Source organism: Sipha flava, unplaced genomic scaffold (genome assembly GCF_003268045.1).
Source record: "Sipha flava isolate LNK unplaced genomic scaffold, YSA_version1 228_pilon_pilon, whole genome shotgun sequence".
In the NCBI taxonomy this organism is placed as follows: domain Eukaryota; kingdom Metazoa; phylum Arthropoda; class Insecta; order Hemiptera; family Aphididae; genus Sipha; species Sipha flava.
This window is the reverse complement of record NW_020272864.1, coordinates 146,063-172,462: the sequence shown is the minus strand read 5'-3', so window position 1 is coordinate 172,462 and position 26,400 is coordinate 146,063. Positions and strand designations below refer to the sequence as shown.

At 30.4% G+C, this 26,400-nt stretch overlaps 3 protein-coding genes and 1 pseudogene across 3 annotated transcripts; 1 reads left to right on the top strand and 3 right to left on the bottom strand.

Annotated features, from left to right (window-relative positions):
• Positions 1-130: 130 nt before the first annotated feature.
• LOC112683502 lies at positions 131-1,174 on the bottom strand. Its single transcript, XM_025554552.1, has 3 exons — positions 598-1,174; positions 442-519; positions 131-356 (listed from the first exon to the last, which is right to left on the bottom strand). Exons 1-3 carry the CDS (start codon positions 857-859, stop codon positions 181-183), a joined length of 516 nt encoding a protein of 171 aa, XP_025410337.1. The 5' UTR covers positions 860-1,174; the 3' UTR covers positions 131-180.
• Positions 1,175-1,186: 12 nt separating this feature from the next.
• On the bottom strand, positions 1,187-8,372 carry LOC112683500 (annotated as a pseudogene).
• LOC112683501 lies at positions 6,930-8,062 on the top strand. The gene has a single exon (XM_025554551.1). It carries the CDS (start codon positions 6,947-6,949, stop codon positions 7,562-7,564), a length of 618 nt encoding a protein of 205 aa, XP_025410336.1. The 5' UTR covers positions 6,930-6,946; the 3' UTR covers positions 7,565-8,062.
• A 7,960-nt stretch (positions 8,373-16,332) lies between the features above and the next one.
• Positions 16,333-22,834, bottom strand: LOC112683494 (cytochrome P450 4C1-like). Its single transcript, XM_025554543.1, has 11 exons — positions 22,292-22,834; positions 21,482-21,588; positions 21,269-21,359; positions 20,331-20,522; positions 19,851-19,920; positions 19,628-19,754; positions 19,499-19,559; positions 19,229-19,410; positions 18,568-18,736; positions 17,664-17,843; positions 16,333-17,565 (listed from the first exon to the last, which is right to left on the bottom strand). The coding sequence occupies exons 1-11, from the start codon at positions 22,509-22,511 to the stop codon at positions 17,384-17,386; spliced, it is 1,581 nt and encodes a 526-aa protein (XP_025410328.1). The 5' UTR covers positions 22,512-22,834; the 3' UTR covers positions 16,333-17,383.
• Positions 22,835-26,400: the final 3,566 nt, after the last annotated feature.

Genomic DNA, 26,400 nt, shown 5'->3' with positions numbered 1-26,400 from the left:
AAATATTATATTAGAATAATTGTGTTAGATTAATTATAAATTGTTAAAACACATTTTTATCATTCATAAGATACAATAACAAATAAAATAAAAACCATTAAAACAATTAAAGTAAAAATAATTAATCACAATACATGTATCTAATAAGATATGACAAGGAACATAAATTTATTAGGTAATTTAATGGTAATTGGTTATGACTAAAGTATAGTATGTATGAGTTTTAGTTAACTTACAACTTGCTAATTTATTTTTATTTTCATTATTTGAATTATTAACAATGCCATCTCCAATCTCGACAGTCTCGACAGTCTCATCAGGTTCACTAATATTTTCAACATTGACATCTATGATACCTATACCCAAAATTAAATAAATTTACTAACATGTAATAGGTAGTTAACATAATAATATAATAGACATATAAAGTAGTACACTCACAGGTATTTTTATTTTTATTTGCATCATCTGTTAGTGCTTCAGCTTCAGGATCATTGATACTGATCGATACATCAAGATCTGCATAAATTATTATTTTTTGTTTATCTGTACACATAAATAGTTTGTTTATGAATCATGAAATATCATTATGATTACCTTCTGGTCCTTCTGTTTTATTTTTGGGCACCACAGTTTCAGAGGAAGAGCAGTTAACAAATTTTGATAGTGAACCGCTTAACTTTTTGTTTTCTTCTTCACGTTTGTTTTTCAACTTTCTTTTTTCATATCCAGAAGCATATTTTCTTTTGGATGACATTATAAATAATAAATAACCACAATAAATCACAGACTTAAAAGTCTTAGTTTTTGGTAAGTGGTTTTTATTGTTTATAAACATTATTACCATTGATAATATCATTGAGTATTATTAGTATTATCACTGACCGATAACTCATCGACTGATATAACTATCGATGGCTTATTAGTGATTAGTGTAAGCCGTATGAAAACTACGCATGCTGCAGCCTCCTTAAATAGGTTATAGTTACTACTTACTAAATCTTATTAAAAATATCTTTTATTTATGGTAGCAAAGTATAGAATTGGAAGGCCAAAGGGGCCCTTCAAATTTGGGGGCCCTGTGCTAGTGCACCGCCTGCACATGCATAAATCAGGGCCTGTTATTATTATAAAGTAAATGTTAAATATAATATATGATAGAATATTCATATAAAAAAAAAAAATAATAATAATAATGATACATTTATAGTGCTAAGTATCGATTTCATTAAACGATAATGGAGAGGTTACGTGTCTTTGTATCACATGTATCACAATGAAAATACAATATTCCTCTGTGTAATTTGCCGTTAAACAATCGTAAAGTTCGTTTATTTTACTGTTATTTGTTTTTCAGCTACGTACATGCAATTTTGTTCATGCAGAAACTTACATACCCGTATATTTTTGTTGATGCAGGAACTTACATATGTAAAGGTTAACCTGCTATGCTTTGTGTAGTTAGGTAACATCTATTCAATAGAGACGCCTAATTAAAATTGTATACTACTGTTGTTGTAGATGGGCGTCACTCTTACGCTGGGCAAGTGATCGGCTCTCATTATCAATTGGGTACTGATGACGATGTCCTCCTGCGTTCCCAACGTCTCAAGACTGATGTACCTTAAAATGGTGGACAGTACGGTTTTCATCTGGTACATAGCGAATTTTTGGCCTGTTTCGAAAGGATGGAAAAAAAAATTAAAAATTAAAACCGCCAGACAGTTGTACGACCAACGTTTGTGACCATAGGGTCGCGGTTCGTACCTATGCAATTCCTGGGCCCGGCGCTGAACGGTATGTACGCGTAAGGATGACGTTCCGCACACCGTTCGGGCAAAAATCTGTCGGGGTCGAACTCTTCCGCGTTGGGATATAGACTCTCTTCATGGTGAAAAAATGAGGAACGATCACTATGTTTGATTTTGCCGGTATCGTGTACTTCTCTAAACATTCGATGCCGTATTATTAGAAAATAAAAATAAAATAAAATCCATAAAGAAACCACCACTGATTTTGTATTCTTCATACACAGTGGATTCTACTTAAAGTGGTAAAGTAATTAACGCTGATAGCCGTACAAACCAATCTTGGTTCAAAAACAACAACATTTTTGATGGCTATAACTCGTTTGCGCAAAAATATACTGCTCGATTGCGCATATATATTTTGGCTATCTGCGATAAAATCCCTAGTCTCGGAACTCGTTGGCTTATTATACTCCTTATGATTATGAGAGTTGGTCACTTTTATTATTTTGTTTGATTCAATAACAATAACACTCGCAGCACATTATTTATTAGTGCATCTAAAATTTGAGCATCCACTTATTAAAACAGGATAATCACTAAATTTAAAATTATCAAAATTAAATCATTGTTTTCCTCGCCGAGATTCAAAAATATTAGAAATTTCTACGTCCCTATGAAAGTTAACGGCGTCAACACACTAGTTACCACTGTACTGTTCATAACCATCCAAATCTACTGAAACTATACTAAAAGTTCTACTCAACAAATCTTTAATAACACTCATTTACAATAAATTATGATAAAACACTATGGTTTAACAGTACGATAAAATAAAAAAATTACCTATATTAACCGGTGCCTACATTGGGTGAAATCTACAATATAAGGTGAAGGTAAGCAACGAAACTTAATCGTAATGCGAATTAAAAGATAAACTCTGACTGTTATACTTACTGAGGTAGAGCGGGTCGTTGAGCGTCCTCGTGACGCCCGACACACTAGGGTAGAGTCGCATTGTCTCTTTTATCACTCTTTCCAAATATGGCATTGCTTTGAGGTCTTCCATCGTTGCATCCCGGGTGCTATCACTGAATATTTTATAAATCTCGAATCTGGCCAAATTCTGTTTAATAACGCAAATTAAATAAAAAACATAATAGTATCGAAAATAATTTAGAGGTGGAGGGGGAAGAAATTGTCTCTCAAAAGTGTCTTGGGTATGCTAAGATTTTTTTAATTCAATCGATTCATGTACAAAAATATTACGGATTTTGAATGGTTGAGAATTTTTTATTCGAATATCATTATTCTATGTTTTTAGGTAAAAAAAAATCGAATACAAAAGCAAACTATACCAATTGGCTGTAAGAGTTTAAATATTAAAATTACATTAGGGAGGGTTAGGCGATTTTATTCATAACATGATGGTTTTAAGACAAATAACTGATTCAAAGACTAACTTGCATCCTTTGATCGAGTCCTAAATGAATGATAGCCATTGTAATAGCGATTGAAGATGTGTCGTGTCCTTCGAAGAGGAACGTATCAACTTCTTCGCGTATATCTCTGTCCGTCATTGTGTCGGGGTTTTCTTTAGATATTCCAATCAGTAGATCCAAAAATGAGTACACTCGTTTTTTTCCCTAGAACAATCAAGTGTTCATACACATTTAGGTTTTAAACATCACACGTTTATTGTAGTCAAATGTAAGATTCTACCCGAGACTTTACCATTTTCATCAACAATCTTTTGCTCAGAGTTTTCTAGTACCGCCCGTCTCTCCTTGATGATCTGTAAAACGCAACGATCATTATACATGAGTGGATATTTTAGTTAGTAATAATAAAACGAATGGTTACTTTATCAGTGAAATCGTGTAATAATTTTAACTCTTTACGGAATTTTTTGCCGGGTGTGCTGTTATAGAAGACAAAATCAATCCAGTAATAAAATGTAAATATACGCTTAATCAATATATTAGTGACACTGAAACATAAAATCAAGACGAGACAACGACTAAAACGATAAATTCAGTAAAAATAATTGGCAAACAATATCACAGAAATTTAAACGTTCTCTTACGTTTTGATTGCATTGACATAATCGATCGATTTACCCTCTTGGCTTCGCAAATGCACACCCATAATCGTTTCTAAATAATAAAAGGGATTAGTACTAGTATATAGTATTATATCATTTATTTTAAATTATAACCACGGATATATTAATAACGATTAAGAAATTACCATTCAATCACTTTTTGTAATAAAAAAAAATAAAATTTTTATTTAATAATTATTTCGACATTTGTATGCATATTTTCATTAGCATTTTGGAGGCTTAAAAATCGTTAGCGGTAGTTTTTTACATACACTGAAAATAAGTTCTGTGCATGCCCATGACACACACGCACGCACACACACCCTTACGTATTTACACATAAATTATTCGTTTATATATTTTGCATATCGTGATTAAAGGTAACACTGAATCTTTCATTTCCAAAGGCAAAAATGGTAGTAGATAATCTAAGCTTTGAACCTGACGATAACACATACGTACCACATACTATGTCCAACGCGCAAAGGGTAACGTGCTCATCGATTTCCGCTAAGGGTTCACCGTTCTCGGATGCTCTGATGAGATTTTTGACTAATGAACGGGAGTGGTCGTTGAGCGACGGCATGTAGTTTTCCAATACTTTAAAGTGGAAAGTGTTTGTCAGCAGCTTTCTCCGGGATTGCCATTTTTGACCTGTTAAAAACGATTTTGGACAACCTCTGTATCTCTATTTTATTTGTATTTATATACAGGTAATCCCTTTGGAAATTCACATGCTAATACAATGTTAAGATATACGGTAAACAAAGTGTACGACAGAAATAGATAGTAATTCTAACGACAATTATATACAATAGTATTAAATAGCGAAATGTTATTATTATTATCATTAGTATGTGTAAAATCGTTAACTACCCGAGCTCGTCAGCAGCCCTTTGTTCAACCACGGTTCGAAATTGCGGTATTCGGGGCCTTTCGTAATATGTTGCGCACTGGACAACACTGCCTGCAACCCATAACCGTATTAAAGCATGATGTACATACGACCGACGGAAACAAAATTTTTTTTTTAACCACCACCAAATAACTTGGTCAACATAATACGTCGTCTGTTCGCGTAAATACGAATAAGATATTATTGTATGAGTGATGCACTGTACCTTCACATCGTCTGGATCGTTTAATATAACATAATTGCGGTTAAAAATTCTTAAATGGACTAATGGTCCAATTGTGTTCACAACTTGCCAAAAATAAGGTAAAATTTCTGAAAAACAGATTACACTTAAAATAATACAGTATTAAATTCGTTTTTATTTTTGATAAACAAATTGGTTTCGTCAGATCGTACAACACGAATAATATGTCGTTCCGTTCATATATTATATTTAATTTTGTGACACCGATTTGAGAACATTAATGTATTACATCACTTGTCCAGGAGGAGGATGGATTTGAGAAAACTGACTATATTAGTGGAAGGAGGCTGAATATCTAATCTGACGTAACTATCATATCTATCAAATTTCGAAAACAGCAAAAGTCGAAATCTTCGGAGACGTGACTTATTATTCTTATTATTCTAATTATTATATTTATTTTGATATCTGAAAAAATTAATTTTATTAATAAGAATAAAGTAATTTAGAAGGTCTATGAAAAACATTGACGTAATATAGAAGGGATCGGGTTGAATTTAAAAAGATAAAAATCTGTTAACGTAATACTTGAATGTTTTATTATAAATAACTGAATAATAATAATACGGTCTAGGACAAGTGGACGCCGACAACTGAGCACCGCCAACTGCACATAGCCAACTTGGCTCGGGAAACTCGGCGCGGGGACAAGTAGACGCGATTATTGTGTTATGTGTAATGTGTTATGTGAATTATTTATTTTGCATGACAACTTTTACAACTATTTGTGCTAGCATACTGGCAAGTTACAATAATATGTTATCCCGTGACAACTGACCGGTTACGTCGTATTATAGGTTTTATTAAGATAAGATAAAATATTACCGAAGAGTATAAGATTAGTAAGAGTATAATCAAATACCGCGGACCCAACACGTGTTTATTTTAAGTGTTCAAATAAATTGGGTCCCAACTCGCGTTTTCTCTGTATTATGTGCGAGTAGGTCAGCCGGTGACAGATATGACCACTGCTCATATCTTGCTGTACGGTGAGGTGTGCATGCGGGGGCAATTCAATAAAATACGATTATATCTAATATATATTAGGTAATAGTATAATATAATATATCTCTATAGCTAATGACGCGGTACGAACAATTACGATAACGAAACAATAAAAATAATATGGGGATGATGATTGTGACTATAGGTAGATCACATTTTGTTTTCGAAGTAGTATTTTTCAGCCTAAACAACGTTCAACATGGAAAACATCATGTCACAGCGAAATCGTGAAAAGTTTTATGAAAATGGATTTTTTTACATATTTGACAAACTGTATGCAGACAACAAAACTGAGTTTTGACGATGCGAACAAAAACGGTAAGCGCGCGTGCATATAGTTAATCACGAAGTCGTAAAATACATGAATATGCATAACCATGAACCATCTGTAGCTAAAGTGGCAGCAGACAAAATCGTTACAAAAATTAAAAAAAGGGCTCTAGAAACACAAAAATCAACGTGCCAAGTAATCAACGAATGTGCCCAAAATACTGATGTCGCTTGTCAAGGAGCTCTTCCCAACCAACAAGCTTTAAAGAAGTTAATCAGAAGGAAACGCAATGAAATTAATCAAGCTCCGTCAAATCCTACAACTCTGGCTGATCTTGAAATTCCAGAATGTTATAAAATGTATGAGTCAGAACCTGAAAACTTTGAAAACTTTCTGCTTGCTGATAGTGGCCCGGGTGCTGAATGAATCCTAATTTTTGGCCGTCAACGGAACCTAGAAATAGCAAGAACCTATGATGATTTTTTTTATGGATGGGACATTTAAAATTGCACCAAATTTATTTAAACAAATTTATGTCATTCTAGCAAAAAAATTTGGTGACGTTCACCTTATTTCTACGCACTTTTTCTTAATAAATGTAGAGAAACTTACGACAAACTATTTTGCATGATAAAAGTGTTATTGCCACCAAACTTCGATGAAAAATCTATCACTTGTGACTATGAAATGGCTGCTTTCAAAAGTGTTTCAGAAATATTTTCTACTGCAGAAATTCGAGGCTGTTTTTTTTCATTTGGTAAAAAATATGAAAAAAAAATTATTGGATGAATTAGGCCTAATAAATCGATATAACAATGAACCCAACTTTTCGTTGTATGCAAAAATGGTTATAGCTTTGGGGTTTATTCCAATTGAAGATATAAATAATGCTTTATTATCATTATCTGATAACCTACCAAATTATTTGCAACCAATTTTAGACTGGTTTGAGGACAACTACGTCGGAAGAATGAACAGGAGAGGTAATGGACGAAGACAGCCTTTGTTTCCTCACGAAATGTGCAATGTCTATAACAGAACGTTAAAACAACAGGACAGAACTAATAACCATGCTGAAGCAGCTCATGGCCGCCTTCAGACGGAATTAGGTATGGATCATCTTACAATCTGGAAGCTTATAGATGGCTTACGAAAAGTGCAAACCAATCGTGACTTTTACTATGAGCACCTTGTTGCTGAATGCAACCCCCCCAGTGAAATTGAAAAAGTACAGGGATGCCGATCAACGTATTTTAACAGTTGTTCGCGATTATAATAACAGAAGCACTATCGAATATTTAAGAGGCATTGCGTATAATTACCAAATGAATTTATAAAACACCTGTAGAAAATAAATATAAGAGAGTATTAATTATTTAGCGCCCAGCTGTCCTGGCGTCCACTTGACTCGCGTCCACTTGATTCCGCGCCCAGTCGGCGGCGCCCAATTGTCCCATTCCGATAATAATAATAACTAAAAATGCATTATAGTTAGTAGTAAGATAACATCAAAGCAACTTGTCGTAAACATGTGCTGAAGTTTTTAATTAATAATGTGTATGCCCGTGTTTAATAAACGATTGTGCTTTAAAATTTAAGAAATTTTTCAAAATAAAAACCAGATTTAAGACTCCATTTTAGTGGAATTTTTTGAAAACGGTTTTAGTGTAGCCTAAATAGTCCGAGATTATTGAAATGGGTTTATTATACGTTCGTTGATGTCTTATTTAGTTTGAACAAAAAAACATAATGAACTCCTAGCCTTTATTGAAATTTAACGTGTTTCATAAAAAAAAATTTGGACTCCTTGTATTTAAATGAAAATATTATATTTGTTTAATGTTAATTGATTTACGAATAATTAAAATAAGTTAATCAGCATAATTATTAGTTTATCGATAGATTACTATGTGTTTCAATTTCTTACAACTTATTTGCACGTCTTAAACTATTATACTGTAAATATTTTACTACTTGAGTTGTCACCAATAAAAAAAAAAAAAAAATGAAAAACACTCACCATTTGGTTTTAAACAAGCGACTTTTAACGGTACACTCAATAAGGTCCAATAAGAGTTCGTGATCGAGGGAAGTCACGTCAATACAAAGAACCAAAAATTATTTGAAACCCACGTAAGGGCTTGCATTATAATAAAGATAATCATTTTAACAACAACGGATTGAACTGTAATGAATTAAAAAAAATTAAATAAATAAAAAAAAAATTGATATCACTAGACGGACTCCTTAGTGTACTTTATATAAACGTTTAGTGCTTGTGATTTTAGTACTGAAAAATGCGAAAACTGAAAATTATTATCCTCGTATACGCCGGCGATTTTAGAACTGTTTTATAAGACGTTGATCAAGTTTAACCGCTTGGATCATTGCCGGAAGTAAAAATGTATTGATATTATTATCAGTTGTATTGTGTGTACTAGAGAAAAATTAAAGAACTCACACGTGTACCCATGTTAACGGGTTTTGTGATATTGACGTATTTGCGATGCGGCTTATACACGTCATTACGAATCGGATCCGAGGTGGGAAAACAATGTACACTGTACGGTAAAAGCTGCAATAGTCAGAAATCAACACTATGATCTAACAGGCGTATTTCGACTCATCTGGCTATTGATTCCGTCGGCTACTGTTTGCAGTATCCACATGTCGATTCCGCAGATACTCTTCATCTCCCCCTTTGCATAAGTAATTTAAAATTGATATGTGAATGTATTGTAAAATATACAGACTAACTTATATAATTCAAAATTAAAGTGTATAACTTTTTTTTGTTAACAGCAGTATTTTTGATATTTCGCTAAACTAATGTTTTGGTTTTGGTTCTAATACCAAAAGTTTTCTAAATACCAGATTTACAAAAGCTTATCCTTACAATTTTATCTTTACCCGTGTTTTAAGTATAAAAATACAAACTGACGGTTATAAATATCGAAAAAATAGCAAAAATAGTGCTTTTAACAAAAAAAATAATATATACAAAATTCATCCAATGATTTAAAGTTTAAATTAAATTTTTTTTTTAATTTTAAATGATAATAAAATTTCTATTAACTCATTTAAAAGATGTCTCCATATATTACCGAAAGTAGTTTAGGTAAATTAACTACCTAATTATTATCTTTTTATACAATTTATATTATAGATATATTTACAATTTATTCACATACACATACTATACAATTTAATATTGAATTTAACAGTTACTAAAATTTTATAAAATGTAGATATGTGATAAAATATAACAAAGGGGGAGGAAACAGCATCCGGCGGAATTGATACGTGAATATTATAAACAGTAATCATAGGAATCAATAATCGAGGGAATCGATATATGCAGTTTTCCTAAATCGGTAGTTTCGGCGGAATCCATAAAATTTCTGTACAGGCGATTTAATTGGAATTCCAACTCGCTGATATCGAAATAGATTGCACTAAATATAAAACATAACGATTCCTTAGACAATAACGGTTGTATTTTTATTGAAAATAACATTTGATCATAATTAGATACCGGATTTATATGCACTTAAAACTTTAGAAATAAGATGTTTCTATGCTCTATAGTTTCATCAAAATATTATTTTATATGCAGAAATATTCTTTTATGAAAAAATATTCTTTTTCATAAAAATGTTTTAAATACTGAAAAAACAAATAATATAGTAGTAGTTTATAAAATGTAGGAGATTTTCGACATTTTAATTTACCAAGACATACACTAAAACTTGATACTTAACACACTAATAGTTGGTAGTAGTATTAATAGTAGACTTAAGACTTAACAATAATTAAAATGATTAATGAATTTGTAAAGATTATTTGTTATCTGTATTCTGTAATCCGTGATATCAGTATATTACAGATAGAGACGTTAGCGTAGTCTACGCACATGCGCAGAAACATAGGACAATAAAGTGTGTGGAACACGATAAGTGCTACCCGCGTAGAACGCGAGAACTATTACCATGGTTCGTCTATAAAAATAAGATAAGAGAATATATAGAGAATAATAATTATTAATTTAATGTCTTATCAATGTTAAGTTTTTATCGATATTCATTTCGTCAAGATAAATAATATATTATAATAAAAAAAATTTGGGATTTTTCTATAAACCATTAAATTTTTTATAAAATATTCAAATTAAACCCCAATATACCAATATATTCCTAAAACATGTTTTTTACACAAAATATTCTTTTTTATGTTCTAAAAACTTTTGTATATCAGTTCATAGGCAAGTGAATCGTCCAGAAAACTTATCCAAACGGAGCTGCATACTCTCAGTAAAAATATGTAAAAATCCGGTCAATAATCATAATCAATTTAAAATGGTTGGAAGAATACGTTATACCACGTGTGTTATGATATTATTTGAATCTTTGTTTTACCTATGTCCTCGTCGCTATTGTTAAATATACTATCTATTTTTTCCATATCATAATATTTAAAGTATTAAATGGGTAATTTAATTAAAATAAAATCGTAATTCGCTCAATTAGGCGAATTCAAAGATACTCGATTACTATCAAGGTTGAAAACGAAATTAAAACATTATTTCATGAATGATACGAATTATTTTTAGTGCTTATTTCAACGATTTTTTTTTTTTTTTATGATAACATTTATATAACTCGAAAATATAAATCAAATAAATTATTAACATAAACTGCAAAATTTCGATAGAATTAAAATGCAATACGTTAATTCAATTAAAAAACGATTTTTAAATCTGATATGGTTTGAATTAAGTCGAAAGACCAATAAAACTCTAGAATTTTTATTAAGCATGGGAATTAAGAATATGGTCAATCATACAAATGTGACGGACAGCGATATATTATAGATAAGACTGCGGTAGTTGCCGAAAGATAGTTGATTGGTTAGTTCTTGGTCATGGTTAACGGCAAGAGAGAATAATTTATATTTTAATACCTTTTTTTATTGAAGAAGTTGTGTCTCTTTATGTCTGTACGTTGTGTTTGAAAGATTTATTATAATAAAAGTACACATATACGACAGATGGTTTAGGTTAATACATTTACATACATTAATCAAGGTCGTTTATGATACTAAAATTATAGCTCAAAGAGTGTACAGCTTTATGGATAGGTAATTGCATAAACGCGTTGTTAAAACAAAGTTTTTGTCACGGCAGGCGAAAAATTAAAATATCATAAATATAGAATTTGATTACGTAAACCAAGGGTTCTCAAACTGTGCTTCGCGGAGAACTAGGGCTCCGTGAGAGAAGTCTAGGGCCTCCATAGACATATCTGATTTAATTAATTATAAATATTAATACATTTCTTAGTTATCGAGGAAAAACACTTGTATGATTACTTGAACTGCGCAATGAGTTGTATGTTTTAATGACACCCATTTAATTTACAACTCAGACTTCTGATAAAATATATTTATTCTGACTTCATTACTTGGCTGGTTAAATGAAATAAATTTATCAAGACGATATAAAATTACCACAGTTTTTACAACGAATTACAAAATCCGAAATTCTTAAAAAAAAAAAAAAATAGAAATACAATTTTGGACTATGTGTTTTTCTCATTATGAATCTTTGATTTTTGGGGCTCTGTAAATTTTTTTGAGAACATAGGAGCTCCGTAAACATAAAAATGTGAGAACCACTGATGTAAACGTACTAAGATATTTTTTGTTATCATATTGTTCTATAAAAATAAACAACATTTTACTAGAAGGTAAATACCAGTGCCGAAGCAAGGTTTTGTGGGGCCCTCATTCGTATCTTATACATTACATTACCATTCTAAACTAATTATAGGTTTAATTCAAAATATAATTTTGTCCATCGATTTTTAAACAAACAATTACTGTACAATTGTTAGGTATTATATTATTTGCATACAAAATAAACTGATCATCTTAATCAGTGCCGGCGAAAGGCATGTGCGACCTGTGCGACCGCACAGGGCGGCAAATTTTTTGGAATTTTAGGGGCGGCATTTTTTATAAATAAAAATATATATTTTTCACTATTACTCATTAAGTACCTACTCATAAATTGGTAGTTATTTTTCAAATTATTTATCTAAAATTAATATAAAGCATATTATAGTATTTTGACTGGTATAGTGTCATATTATCGGCTTACCTTTATAGTATTAAATAAGTAACTATTAATAAACAATATAATACGAACTAGCCGCTAGCATTATTGTTCATTTGTTCATCGTGATTTGCGATTATCTTTAAGGTTTCCAGTAAACCCAATTAAATTATGATGAAATTCCCCAAAAACGTATGTACGATAATTATTAGCAATAAAAACTAGTTTACCCGAGAAGAGTGACAACTATATATAGTTTATTGACTATGAATATCTTATTGCAGTACATTTGTACCTACGTGCAATTTAAAAATTATTTGTCAACGAGTTGTTAATGACATCGAGCGTACTGTGCATATTGTTTAGTCACATTATTATTATAATAATTATGACATTAGTGCAGTTATAAACATTTTAGAAAATTTGTTATCATATTTGAAATAGCAGCGATTCGATAATGAAGATTCGTTTGATCAAATTGTGCTTGAAGCTACAAAATTGGCATCAGAAATTGATGTAGAACCTTTATTTGAGTTCTCAGTTGGGAGAGTTAGAGCTCGCCATGTAAGAAGACATTTTGATTACGAAAATGTAGATGAACCTATCATCGATCCTATAACTCATTTCAAAGCTAACTACTTTTACTATATTTTAGATGTCGCTATAAATAGTAGTAATTTACAACTATTGTTGACTGATGGAGTTTCAGTCGATATTAATGGACTTGAAATGGCTGATGAACTTAAATCTCTAATACCAATGATTGAATCAAACTTAACACCTGTTGAAATTTTAAAATTTGTCATCAATACTGGAGACTTTGCACCAAATGTGTTAGTTGCTCTAAGAATACTTCTTACGTTACCCGTCACAGTGGCAAGTGGTGAATAAAGCTTTTCTAAGCTTAAATTAATACAAACTTACTCACGCACAACAATGACTAATGATCGCCCTAGTGGACTTGCAATGATTGCAATTGAGCACCAGCTAGGTGAAGAAGTAGATACAGAGAACATTGTGAACGATTTTGCCAACGCCAAGGCAAGAAAAAGGTTATAAATTTGATGTAAGATTCAAATATTTTGTAACTCTTTATACTATAATTTTGTTTCATTAGGTACATTATATGTTCATCACATTTTATTCATGTATTAAAACATTATTCATATAAATTATACGCATTATTTTATTCGATTTTGAGAGACTATCTACCCAACACCCTACCGTCCCCCCATAATTAAGGATAATGAACTTTTTTTCACAAAAAAAAAATTATAAAAGGGTGGCTTATTATAATTGGCATAGGACAGCGAAAAACCTAACGCCGGCACTGATCTTAATCATTATTATAAAAACTCAAAATACAAATATTATTAATAATTACTTATAATAAATAAATTTATAATAACTAATAGGTAAGTAATAACTTTAATTTATAAAAAAAGTTTAAAAAAAAAAAAATGTGTACCGAACAATTTATAATATTTTAAATACAGAATACATTGTTAAAATAAAATATTATCAATTATGAATTATAATTCTTTCACTTTTTTTAGCTTTTTTGGATGCAAAGTCACTTATAATATTTTCATAATTTAGTTGTTCTAAAAGTTATTTTTCTATACAAATTGTAGCGAGTCCAGTAAGTCTTTCTTGTGACATGGTACTTCGTAAATATGTTTTAATAAGTTTTAATTTAGAGAATTAGTTCTTTCTGCTCCAGCTGACGTAAAAAAAATTGTTAACATAATTCGAAATGCAATATTCAAGTTGGGAAATGTGTTCATTTTTTTTTATTTCAGATAGTACTTGAAGTGGTGTAGAATTTTTATCAATTAAATGGCAGAAAATTAATATTTCTTCATGTAAATCATAACCATTTATATATTTTTTTGTCATTCTCTGACAAACGCATTTCCAATTCTTTGCAGAAATTTAAAATTTCTAAATCAGGGACATGACAAGGTTTCTCAACATCATACAAAAATCCAAAAACTTCATTAAATGTATTTATTTGATCGAATCAAATTTATTTATATATTTTGTAGAAAGTAGCCAAGTATTAGTATTAATAATATATATATATATATATATATATATATATATATATATATTAGTGGCTACATCAAATGCAAATATGCGATAAACCAATAAAGAAGATAAAAACGTTGAGAATTTTAGTTTTAACAAACATCATATTTTCAACGTATCTAACGAAGATAATCTGGTAGAAATTAAGTAAAATTTTTTGTGATACTTGAGTATTTTGGGTAATATGTTGTGAGTATGTCTTGATTAATTTTTTTTTTTTTGGTTTCATTCAGTAGGGAGCACTATAATGTGGCCCCAAAATCGTGGAGCCCGGGGCACGTGCCCCATTCGTCCCGACACTTGCTCCGGCACTGGTAAATACTGTTGAAAAACATCCGATTTTGAAATTAAATTGAATTACATTTTCTGCTATCAATTTGCTCATAACTGGGTAAATTGTGACACAGAAATGCGCTCACAGAGGTTACACAGTTTTTTTTGCGCTGCGCTGTCCTACGCTATGCTGCGTCACCTGCGTCCTAGTGTGCGCTTGGCCTGAATCTGTGTACTTGTTTCGGTTAAGTAGTTTACCAATGTATATTTTAGTAATAAAGGTTTTATGAAGTTGATATTTATAGTACATAGTCTTCTTCATTAAATTAATTATTCTTAATTATTTCATGTATAATTTTTTTAATTTGAAAAACGTGCAAAATTCCCAAAATTCATTGAAGCGTTAGACGGTTCTAATTATTATAACTACAAAAAAATGTTTTTTCTTAATTAAACGGCCTTATGTGACAAGAACTATTGCTTCTTATGGATTGAATTTAGTGGTTTTTATAATGATAGTGACTCGGGAATTTATAAAGATAAAATAAAAGGTTTCACAACCGATTAAGTGTTCACTTCGTCTATCTAAATTTCGTGTAAACTGTATAGCAGACTTTATTTTGGTTTTGGATATAACCAAAATTATTTATAGTTAAAATACCAAGATACTATTGTTAAACACTCTAATTATAATAAATGTTCTATAGTAAATTTGGTCGGTTCCATGTTTTTCTTCTTATATTTGAATGTAGTTGTTATAACTTAAAAACTTTAATCGCGTGTCATATACAACTAGATCATAATAAGTACATAGGACATATTAATATACAAATGTACTGTCCGTACATTTGTTATACAATCATACAGTAGTCATTAATCAGCAGCAATAATAGAGTACATCATATACACGTTTATAAATTGGTTCTTGTCATCTTAAGTATCGAATCACAATCATGGGGTAAGCGGTCAATGTGTAGCACCCGAGCAGCAAAACTTAGCACAAATTATCGCAAATGTAATGTCTTTCAACTGTCGAAAACGTGGTAGTGCCCAAAAGAAACCACTTGATATTAGAATAACTCTCAACCTGTTTCCATTTTTGTATTAAAATCATCAATTATTTTTATAGAATAAAAAAGGCCAACTTTTATAGACTTGAGGTGGAATACTTCGAGTTTTTTTTGGTTAACACGATTAACCAAAAATAAATTTTATATACATTCATGTTACACTTCTTTTATTTCTTCTATTTATAATATTAATAAGTTTTAGTAACTTTAAATATACAATTTTACATAATATCTATTTTAGTGTATTTTTCATCACTTTATACAAATGCGAAAGATAGCTTTGTCATATTTTTCGAAAAGGTTGTTTTTTTTACATGTAGGTGTTGTTTTTGAATTAATTCCAATTTTTACATGACGGTGAAATTAAATTCAGTGAACATCGAAATTTTAATTATTCTAAGTACAATAGAACTTTCATTATGACTATAAAATAACTGTTAAATATATTATATGTGAAAAGATTCGTATAAAAAAGATAAAAATTAAAAATAAAAAAAATAATACATTGTTAGTGTTATGTATTGGTTTCTTAAACGACAATAGAGAGGATCACGTGCTTTTCTATCACATGAATATGGCGCATGGACTTTAAACACATGGATACCAGGTACATGGACTCTAAATACACGTCTACACGTGTATTTTAACAACAGGAACTTTAACACCGTTTCCAAAGAACACGGAAGTTTGTATTCTTGGACAAACGTGAAATACATGGGCGAATATAAGTTCCCACGCGAGATATAGTAAATAAAAATCACCCTTGAGTTTGTCTACGTAATTTCCTACGCGGAAAAAAATATACCGGTTCATTAGTTCCAATACGAATAAAAATTATTACGAATACAAATTTCCTTTCCACTTTATAGAACTTTTGGACTGACAACGTAGTTGGTGTAAATACAATTTGTTTGCTTTGTGCTTTGCATAAAAATCTAATCCAATTTTTAACTGAATCTTGTCCATGTATAATAATGTATAATCATTCACATATTATTCGTTAATAATATAATTAAAATGTATATAATTAAATATATAAAAAAAAATAATAAAAATATAAATTACATTTTATGTGACAAATTACAAAAGCTCAAATATTTTAAGCTGTACTCTAATATTTTGTTGTATATATAATTTTGTTTATTCTGCTTTTTTTTTAGGTCTATTGGTATCTGATGTACGTATACTAAAACGAGTATAAGTATATGTTTGAAAATATTTTAAAACTTCTATTATTTTGAATATTTTAGGATGATTATAAACATTTTAAGTAAAATTTGGAGTAAAAACTTTTACAAACATTTGTAGTAAAAATTCTTCAAGCACTAACCAAAATACAGGAGAAGAAAGTACAATATTCCTCTATGTAATTTGTTACTAAACAATTGCAAAGTTCGTTTATTTACTATTATTGGGGTTTCAGCCACGATGAAACATGAAAACAGGTGCAGAAACTTACGTACCGGTATATATTTTTTCGTGTAGGAATTTACTTTTACCTACTATGCTTCGTGTAGTTAAGTTACACCTCTCTAATAAAGACGCCTAATTAAAATTGTATACTACTGTTGTTGTAGATGGGCGTCACTCTTACGCTGGGCAAGTGATCGGCTCTCAGTATCAATTGGGCACTGATGACGATGTCCTCCCGCGTTCCCAACGTCTCTAGTCTCGTGTACCTCAAAATGGTGGATAGCACGGTTTTCATTTGGTACATAGCGAATTTTTGGCCTATTTCGAAAGGGGGGATGGAAAAAAAAAAATTAAAAATTAAAACCGCCAGACAGTTTTACGACCAACGTTTGTGACCATAGGGTCGCGGTTCATACCTATGCAATTCCTGGGCCCGGCACTGAACGGTATGTACGCGTAAGGATGACGTTCCGCACACCGTTCGGGCAAAAATCTGTCGGGGTCGAACTCTTCCGCGTTGGGATATAGACTCTCTTCATGGTGCAAAAAATGAGGAACGACCACTACGTTTGATTTTGACGGTATCGTGTACTTCTCTAAACATTCGGTGCCGTATTATTAGAAAATAAAAATAAAATAAAATCCATAAAGAAATCATGACAGGTTTTGTATTCTTCATATAGAGTAGAATCCACTGAAAATAGCTCAGTAATTAACGTTGATGGCCGTACAAAACAATCTTGGTTCAAAAGCAACAATATTTTTGATATTGTAATGTTTTTGTTTTGCTCACGTAAACCATAAAATTGGAACAAATTGTTAATTTAAATAAATTAATAGATATCTAAAGGAAAATACAAAATAATAATGAATAATATAGAATTGGCGAGCATAACTTTTTTAAGTGATTTTACGTTGTTAAGTGCCCGTAATAAAAAACTTCATTTTGTCCAAAATCACGAATTTTCCTTGAGGGAAAATTTTTTTCGATATATGGTCGAAGTCGACTACGATTGCGTTGAAATTTATGGTAAAACTAAATTATTGTCGAGTTTGGGAAAGAATTCTCCAAACTGATAAGGTGATTAAATAAAAATATTGTCCACACAAACCGAATCGAATGCCCATTTTGTTTTTTTTTTTAATTTGTTACGACTATGATACGTTGGCTTTTGGGACCAGACAATTTCACCCGTATTTAGCGGATACTCATAATAACTGGTGTCTACATTGGGCGGATTCCACTGTATAAGGTGTAGGTAAGCGACGAAACTTAATCGTAATGCGAATTAAAAGATAAACTCTGACAATTGTACTTACTGAGGTGGAGCGGGTCGTTGAGCGTCCTCGTGATGCCCGGCACACTAGGGTAGAGTCGCATTGTCTCCTTTATCACTCTTTCCAAATATGACATTGCTTTGAGGTCTTCCATTGTTGCGTCCCGGGTGCTGTCACCGAATATTGTATAAAGCTCGTCTCTGGCCAAAGTCTGTTTAACAATGCAAATCGAATGAAAAACACGACGGTGGATACGCCAGATTTTTTTTATTTATACAATTCATGTACAAAAAAAATATGGATTTCGAACAATTGAGATTTTTTATTCTAACTCTTACAACTTTTATGTTTAACATCCTACATACGCTGTAATGTGTAAAACATATATTTTTTTCTAGTACCAATAATTTTTCCATCATATATTTATTATGTGATTTTGATCAAACTATGATGGTAAATTGGGGATTTTTTTTAATTGATATATTATTCACCTTTTTTTACAAGTATTAGTTTTTTAAGTTTCAACTTTTTTTTTTAACGTTCAATTAGCTGTATGAATTGAAATATTATGGAATAATACATAATATTATAAAATGTATGAACAATATAATAGTTATAATAAATATTATAATATATGAGAGGGTTAGGAGATTTTATTCATAACATGATGGTTTTAAGACAAATAACTGATTCAAAGACTAACTTGCATCCTTTGATCGAGTCCTAAATGAATGATAGCCATTGTAATAGCGATTGAAGATGTGTCGTGTCCTTCGAAGAGGAACGTATCAACTTCTTCGCGTATATCTCTGTCCGTCATTGTGTCGGGGTTTTCTTTAGATATTCCAATCAGTAGATCCAAAAATGAGTACACTCGTTTTTTCCCTAGAACAATCAAGTGTTCATACACATTTAGGTTTTAAACATCACACGTTTATTGTAGTCAAATGTAAGATTCTACCCGAGACTTTACCATTTTCATCAACAATCTTTTGCTCAGAGTTTTCTAGTACCGCCCGTCTCTCCTTGATGATCTGTAAAACGCAACGATCATTATACATGAGTGGATATTTTAGTTAGTAATAATAAAACGAATGGTTACTTTATCAGTGAAATCGTGTAATAATTTTAACTCTTTACGGAATTTTTTGCCGGGTGTGCTGTTATAAAAGACAAAATCAATCCAGTAATAAAATGTAAACATACGCTTAATCAATATATTAGTGACACTGAAACATAAAATCAAGACGAGACAACAACTAAAACGATAAATTCAGTAAAAATAATTGGCAAACAATATCACAGAAATTTAAACGTTCTCTTACGTTTTGATTGCATTGACATAATCGATCGATTTACCCTCTTGGCTTCGCAAATGCACACCCATAATCGTTTCTAAACAATAAAAGGGATTAGTACTAGTATATAGTATTATATCATTTATTTTAAATTATAACCACGGATATATTAATAACGATTAAGAAATTACCATTCAATCACTTTTTGTAATAAAAAAAAAAAAAATTTTTATTTAATAATTATTTCGACATTTGTATGCATATTTTCATTAGCATTTTGGAGGCTTAAAAATCGTTAGCGGTAGTTTTTTACATACACTGAAAATAAGTTCTGTGCATGCCCATGACACACACGTACGCACACACACCCTTACGTATTTACACATAAATTATTCGTTTATATATTTTGCATATCGTGATTAAAGGTAACACTGAATCTTTCATTTCCAAAGGCAAAAATGGTAGTAGATAATCTAAGCTTTGAACCTGACGATAACACATACGTACCACATACTATGTCCAACGCGCAAAGGGTAACGTGCTCATCGATTTCCGCTAAGGGTTCACCGTTCTCGGATGCTCTGATGAGATTTTTGACTAATGAACGGGAGTGATCGTTGAGCGACGGCATGTAGTTTTCCAATACTTTAAAGTGGAAAGTGTTTGTCAGCAGCTTTCTCCGGGATTGCCATTTTTGACCTGTTAAAAATGATTTTAGATAACCTCTGTATCACTATTTTATTTATATTTATTTACAGTTATCTTATTTGGAAATTCACATTCTAATACAATGTTAAGATACACGGTAAACAAAGTGTACGACAGAATAGTTAATTATTATAATATAATACACTTATATACAGGGCCAGCCGAAGCGCAAAAATAGTGCACTAGGCAAAATACAATTTTGCCGCCTCTAAAAAACAAATTGAGCTTTTATTTTAACTGAACACCTCTCCCTATTTTTTATGTGAAATTTATACTAAAAAAATTTTTATGTAAAAATTATGTAAATTTGATATTTATACAATAAAATGTAAATTTATATAAAAAGACTTCAAAATGATTTTTATTACTATTACTCAAAATCCATCAGCGACTATCGGATAAGTGGTTATTTATATTTTTTGAATACTCGAAAACGACCGGGTAAGGCGTAATATAAAGTAATATAATAATTATCGACAATATTATTTTATTATATAGGTAAGTGGTTTTCACGAATTAATTTATTTAAATATTTTTTTTATAAAATACCAATAGAACTAAAAAAATGTTCGAGTTAATTTTAAAAATGCGGCCCTTACTAAAGTGCCGCTTTAAGCAGGTGCCTAGCTTACCTATACCTTGAGTCGGCCTTGCTTATATATATGTACACAATAATATTAAAAAGCGAAATGTCGTTATCATTATCATTAGTATTACTATGTATACTCGTTACCTACCCGTGCTTGTCAGCAGCCCTTTGTTCAACCACGGTTCCAAATTATGATATTCGGGGCCTTTCGTAATATGTTGCGCACTCGACAACACTGCCTGCAACACACAACTGTATCAAAACATGATGCACATACGACCGTCGGAAACAAATTTTTTTTCATAACGACCGTCAAATGATTTGGTTAACATAATACGTATAAGATACTTATATGTCGTACCTTCACGTCTTCTGGATCGTTTATTAGAAAATAATGACGGGTTAAAATTTGTGCATGAACTAATGGTCCAATCGTGTTCACAACTTGCCAGAAATAAGGTAAAATTTCTGAAAAAATAGATTACATTTAAAATAATACAGTGTTATATTCGTTTTGGTTTTCGATGTACAGATTGGTTTCGCCCGATCGTACAACGCAAATAATATATCGTTTCGTTCATAAATTATATCTAATTTTGTGACATCGGGAGCATTAAAGTATTACGTTAGTAGATCAGGAGGGGGATGGATTTGAGAAATCACAAGTAACTCGTCGTAAACATGTGCTGATGTTTTTAAATTAGTAATGTGTAAAACCGTATTTAATAAAAGATTGTACTTTAAATATAAGAAATTTGTCAAAATAAAATCTAAGTTTAACTCTCCGATTTGGTGTATATTTTGTAGAAGATTTCAGTGATAGCTTATACTTAGTCTAGGATTGTTGAAATAGTTTTATTTACATCCATTGATGTATTATTTAGTTAAAGCGAAAAACATCATGCACTCGTAGCTTTTATTGGAATAAAACGCGAGTCTTATAAAAAAAAATGTTGGGCTACTCACATTTAAATTGAAAATATTGTATTTGTTTAATGTTAATTGATTTACAAATAATTATAATTAGTAAATCAGAATAATTATTAGTTTATCGATAGATTACTATGTGTTTCAATTTCTAACAACTAATTTGCACGTCTTAAACTATTATGCTGTAAATATTGTACTACTTGAGTTGTTACAAAAAAAAAAAAAAGTGGAAAACACTCACCATTTGGTTTTAAACAAGCGACTTTTAACGGTACACTCAATAAGGTCCAATAAGAGTTCGTGAGTGAGGGAAGTTGTGAAGTAGATTTAGTTTTTCTTCCAGACGAATTGAACACGAAGAACAAGATGAGTACACCGAAAATCGATAGCCACGTCAATACTAAGAGCCAAAAGTTATTTGAAACCCACGTAAGGGCTTGCATTATAATAAAGATAATCATTTTAACAACAACGGATTGAATTGTAATGAATTAAAAAAAATTAAATAAATAAACAAAAAATAGACGTCGAATTCTTTAGTGTACTTTTTATAATCGTTCACTTCCTGTGGTTTTATGAGTAGTAATAAAATATACGAAAACTGAAAATAATTTTCCTCGTCAACTTAAATCATCGGTACGTGCACAGTGACGCGCCGGTGACTTTAGAACAGTTTTATAAGTCGTGATCAAGTTTACCCACTTGGGTCATTGAAGACACTAAAAATGTATTTATTGTGTATACAAGAGAATAAATAAAAAAAAACTCACACGCGTACACAAGTTAACGGCTTTTGCGGTATTGACGTATTTGCGATGCGATTTATACACGTCATTTCGACTCGAATCCAAAGTGGGAAAACATTGTTTACCATAAAGCGTAAGATGTAATAGCCAGATATCAACACTATGATCCGATAGGTATACGGGATTTAATTGGAATTCCAACTCGTTAATATCGAAATCGATTACGCTAAATGTAAAACAAAACGCGTCCTTAAGACAATAACGGTCATATTTTTATTGAAAATAACATTAGATCATAATACATTTAAGAAGCTTGGAAGAATATGTAATACCACGTGCGTTATGACATTATTTCAGTCTTTGTTTTATCTATGTTCTCTTCGCCATTGTTAAATATTTATTAATTTTATCCAAATCGTGATACTTAAAGTATTAATTTGGTAACGTTATTTAAAATAAAATCGTAATTCGTTCCATAAGGCGATTTCAAATATACTCGATAACTAAGAAGGTGATGGACAAAATCGAAATAAAAACATTTCACGAATGAAACTAAAGACTTTCAGTGCCTATTTAAACGGTTCTTTTTTTCTTTGAATTATATCGAAAGACCAATAATACTCCAAAATATCCTTTAATCGTGGGAATTTATATACGTCTCGCTTTTTTATTTTTATTGGATCGGTTTTCAATGCAAAACAACTGAAACGACAAGATGTATAATATATGATACATATATAATTTATTTGACGTGAGAAAATTAGGAATATGATCAATCATACAAATGTGATGATACAACAATACTTGTAATCAAGACGGTGGTAGTCGCAAAAAAATGAGTGATTGGTTAGTTCTTGGTTATGGTTTACGGTAAGAGAGAAAAATTTATATTTTACTTTTTTATGATTTAATAGATTTTTTATTGAAGAACTTACGTCTCTTTATGTCTGTACTTGTTTGAAAGACTAATTATAATTTAAAGTACATATACGACTGATGGTTTCAGTAAATACATTTACATACTTTAATCAAGGTCGTTTATGATACTAAAATTATAGCTCAAAGACTGGGTACAGCCTTATGGATAGGTAATTGCATAAACGCGTTGTCAAAACAAAGTTTTTGTCACGGCAGGCGAAAAATTATTATATCATAAAAACAGAATTTGATTATGTAAACGTACTCTTATATTTTTTACCATATTATTCTATAAAAATAAACAAAAAATGTTTTCCGAAAAGGTAATTTCTGATAAATTTTAGTAAGCGTAGGTGCAAAGTTATTGGTTATTGTCGATGAAGTTCAAGGTTTAATGCTTTATTGAATTGACGCATATTACGGATGAAGCGGATTTTTCATAGTGAAACATTGATAAATCTGTGTACTTGATCCAGACAAGTAGTTTATCAATTTTTATTTTGGCGATAAAGGTTTTAATAAGTCTGTACATGTAATACTATACTATATATACAGTCTTCTTCTATAAATAATATACATGCCTTTATATGATTTATTTGGAAGTATTTTTTCATTCAGCACGTCACCATAATAACGGGTTAAATATTAAAAGCAAAAAATAATTAAAATTTCCTTCGAGAACTAATTTACTTTGATAATTATTTGAAATTATGCACATCGGTTGAGTTTGACATAAAATTATCACTTAAGTGTAAATCACCTTTAAATTTATGTTTAAAATAAAGAAAATAATTGTAAATATTTTGTCATTTAAAACTGTCCAACCTTAAAATGTTTAGAATTTAAAAATGTAATTTTAAATTCACCTATATAAATATATATTTGTATGTAAGCTTATGCGTTTGTAAATGAAGGCTAGGTTCACGTAGATACGCGTTTAACTTTTTTGATCATTCACATGGATACGAGCGTTAAACGGGAAAAAAGTTGGTTTTTATTTTATATTTAACATACAATTTGTATTATACATTCAACGAAAATGGACGTGCTGAAGCTGTGTTTGTAGGTCACATATCGAAAAATGATAAGACAAAGACATATGGAAGAAAGAAAATATTGGTTCCATCCAATTTGAGGAATAAGACTTTCTTCAAGTCATCGTATTAACTTATATCCGAAGTGTAGGGTTCGTGAAGAAATTTCTTTTAACTATCTTCGAATTTCAATAAAATTATTTGATAACCTATTGAATATAGTTAAAAACTACCTGGAAGTAAATGAACAAGCTGTAAGATATTGTATTTCACCACAAGTAAAACTTATTGTTACTTTCAGGTAAGTCAATTTAAATTATAATTCATACAAATAAAAACAAACATTTCTAAATGATAATATTTTTTATTGAAAATAAACAAAATAAAATATTATATTTTTTTAACTGAAAAATATTTTCTTAAAATAAGTTGTTACATATTTTTAATAAAAACCATTAATAAGTACCTAAACAAATAAAAACCAACAAAATAATTTTTTAATAAAATTTTAACGTAGTAAAAAAAAATTACATCATTCAATTTTTAATTAATCTTCATTCAAATAATTCAAGGTCGGATGAACCTTGAGCATTTTCAATGATGCCAGACAATGGCGATGGAGTTCCTGGAGGATCCATATTTTGTTTCTTTGTTTGTGAACATAATCTTGATGTATTTCGTACGGAATAGTGGTACACTTTGTTGGTACACTATTTTGGTTACTTGGTATCTGATCATGATCCTGTCGCGTACCATATGGGTTGGCTGTATAATTATTTATATAAGGATATTATGTATATAGTGGTTCAGAAAATGGTTAGACGAACGATATGAATAAATGGTTGGATGGAGACGACTATATAAGATTTGGAATTTGTGTTTGTTGTATAGTTTGTTTTTCAAAGTTATATTATAAGTATTTATCTTTTTTTTTAAACGTAAAGCCTCAGGTACTTTTTGAATTTCTTCAAATATGTAGGGCGTCGTACAAATTAATACAGTTAATTTATATATATTATACATAATATATAAATCTATATGCATATAATATAATAATTATAAGAAACATTATTTCGCTAATGATTAGGTACTTATAGGTATAATTAAAAGAAAATAATGTTATCATTACAAGAAATTGTTTTATTTTGTATTTTGTAAGTACTTGTTAACGGGTCGCTCAATATCTGAGTTACATTATAATTATAGAATTAGGATATCTACGATGACTGGAGTAATACGCCTGGTATGTGCTAAGTAATTAATATGAACGAAATTGAAAATATCGTAATGAAGAAACCTAATAATCAGAAGTAGAAAGATATTTCGAATGAATTTGAATACTTGTAAAATTTCCAAACTGTGTTGGAGCGTTATATGGGAAGCATCTAATAATCGAATAATCCAACCTTCAGGTTCCGGTTCTATTTAATATAACTATAAAAATATTGTTTTTTTTCATTTTAAGGATTTTATGTAACTCAAATAACAGTTTTATAGCTTCATATGGATTGATACTGATGGTTTTGGTAAAGATAGTAACATAGGAATTTCCAAAGAATCTACTTTGTGTAAAAAACAGTCAGAAAAAGAATTAGATATTCCTGATCCTAGAACTATAACTGACAATAGAGATATCAGAGTTCTATATGTGA

Excerpts from the sequence above, each read along its gene's own strand:
- LOC112683502 (XM_025554552.1), bottom strand. The coding sequence starts at position 859 with ATGATATTATCAATGGTAATAATGTTTATAAACAATAAAAACCACTTA. Across the intron at positions 520-597 it reads TAAAACAGAAGGACCAGAAG|ATCTTGATGTATCGATCAGT; the intron begins GTAATCATAATG and ends TAATTTATGCAG. Across the intron at positions 357-441 it reads AAATAAAAATAAAAATACCT|GTATCATAGATGTCAATGTT; the intron begins GTGAGTGTACTA and ends TTTTGGGTATAG.
- LOC112683501 (XM_025554551.1), top strand. The coding sequence starts at position 6,947 with ATGAAAAATCTATCACTTGTGACTATGAAATGGCTGCTTTCAAAAGTG.
- LOC112683494 (XM_025554543.1), bottom strand. The coding sequence starts at position 22,511 with ATGATTATCTTTATTATAATGCAAGCCCTTACGTGGGTTTCAAATAAC. Across the intron at positions 21,589-22,291 it reads CGCTTGTTTAAAACCAAATG|AAATTTTACCTTATTTCTGG; the intron begins GTGAGTGTTTTC and ends CTATTTTTTCAG. Across the intron at positions 19,560-19,627 it reads TACACGATTTCACTGATAAA|ATCATCAAGGAGAGACGGGC; the intron begins GTAACCATTCGT and ends TGCGTTTTACAG.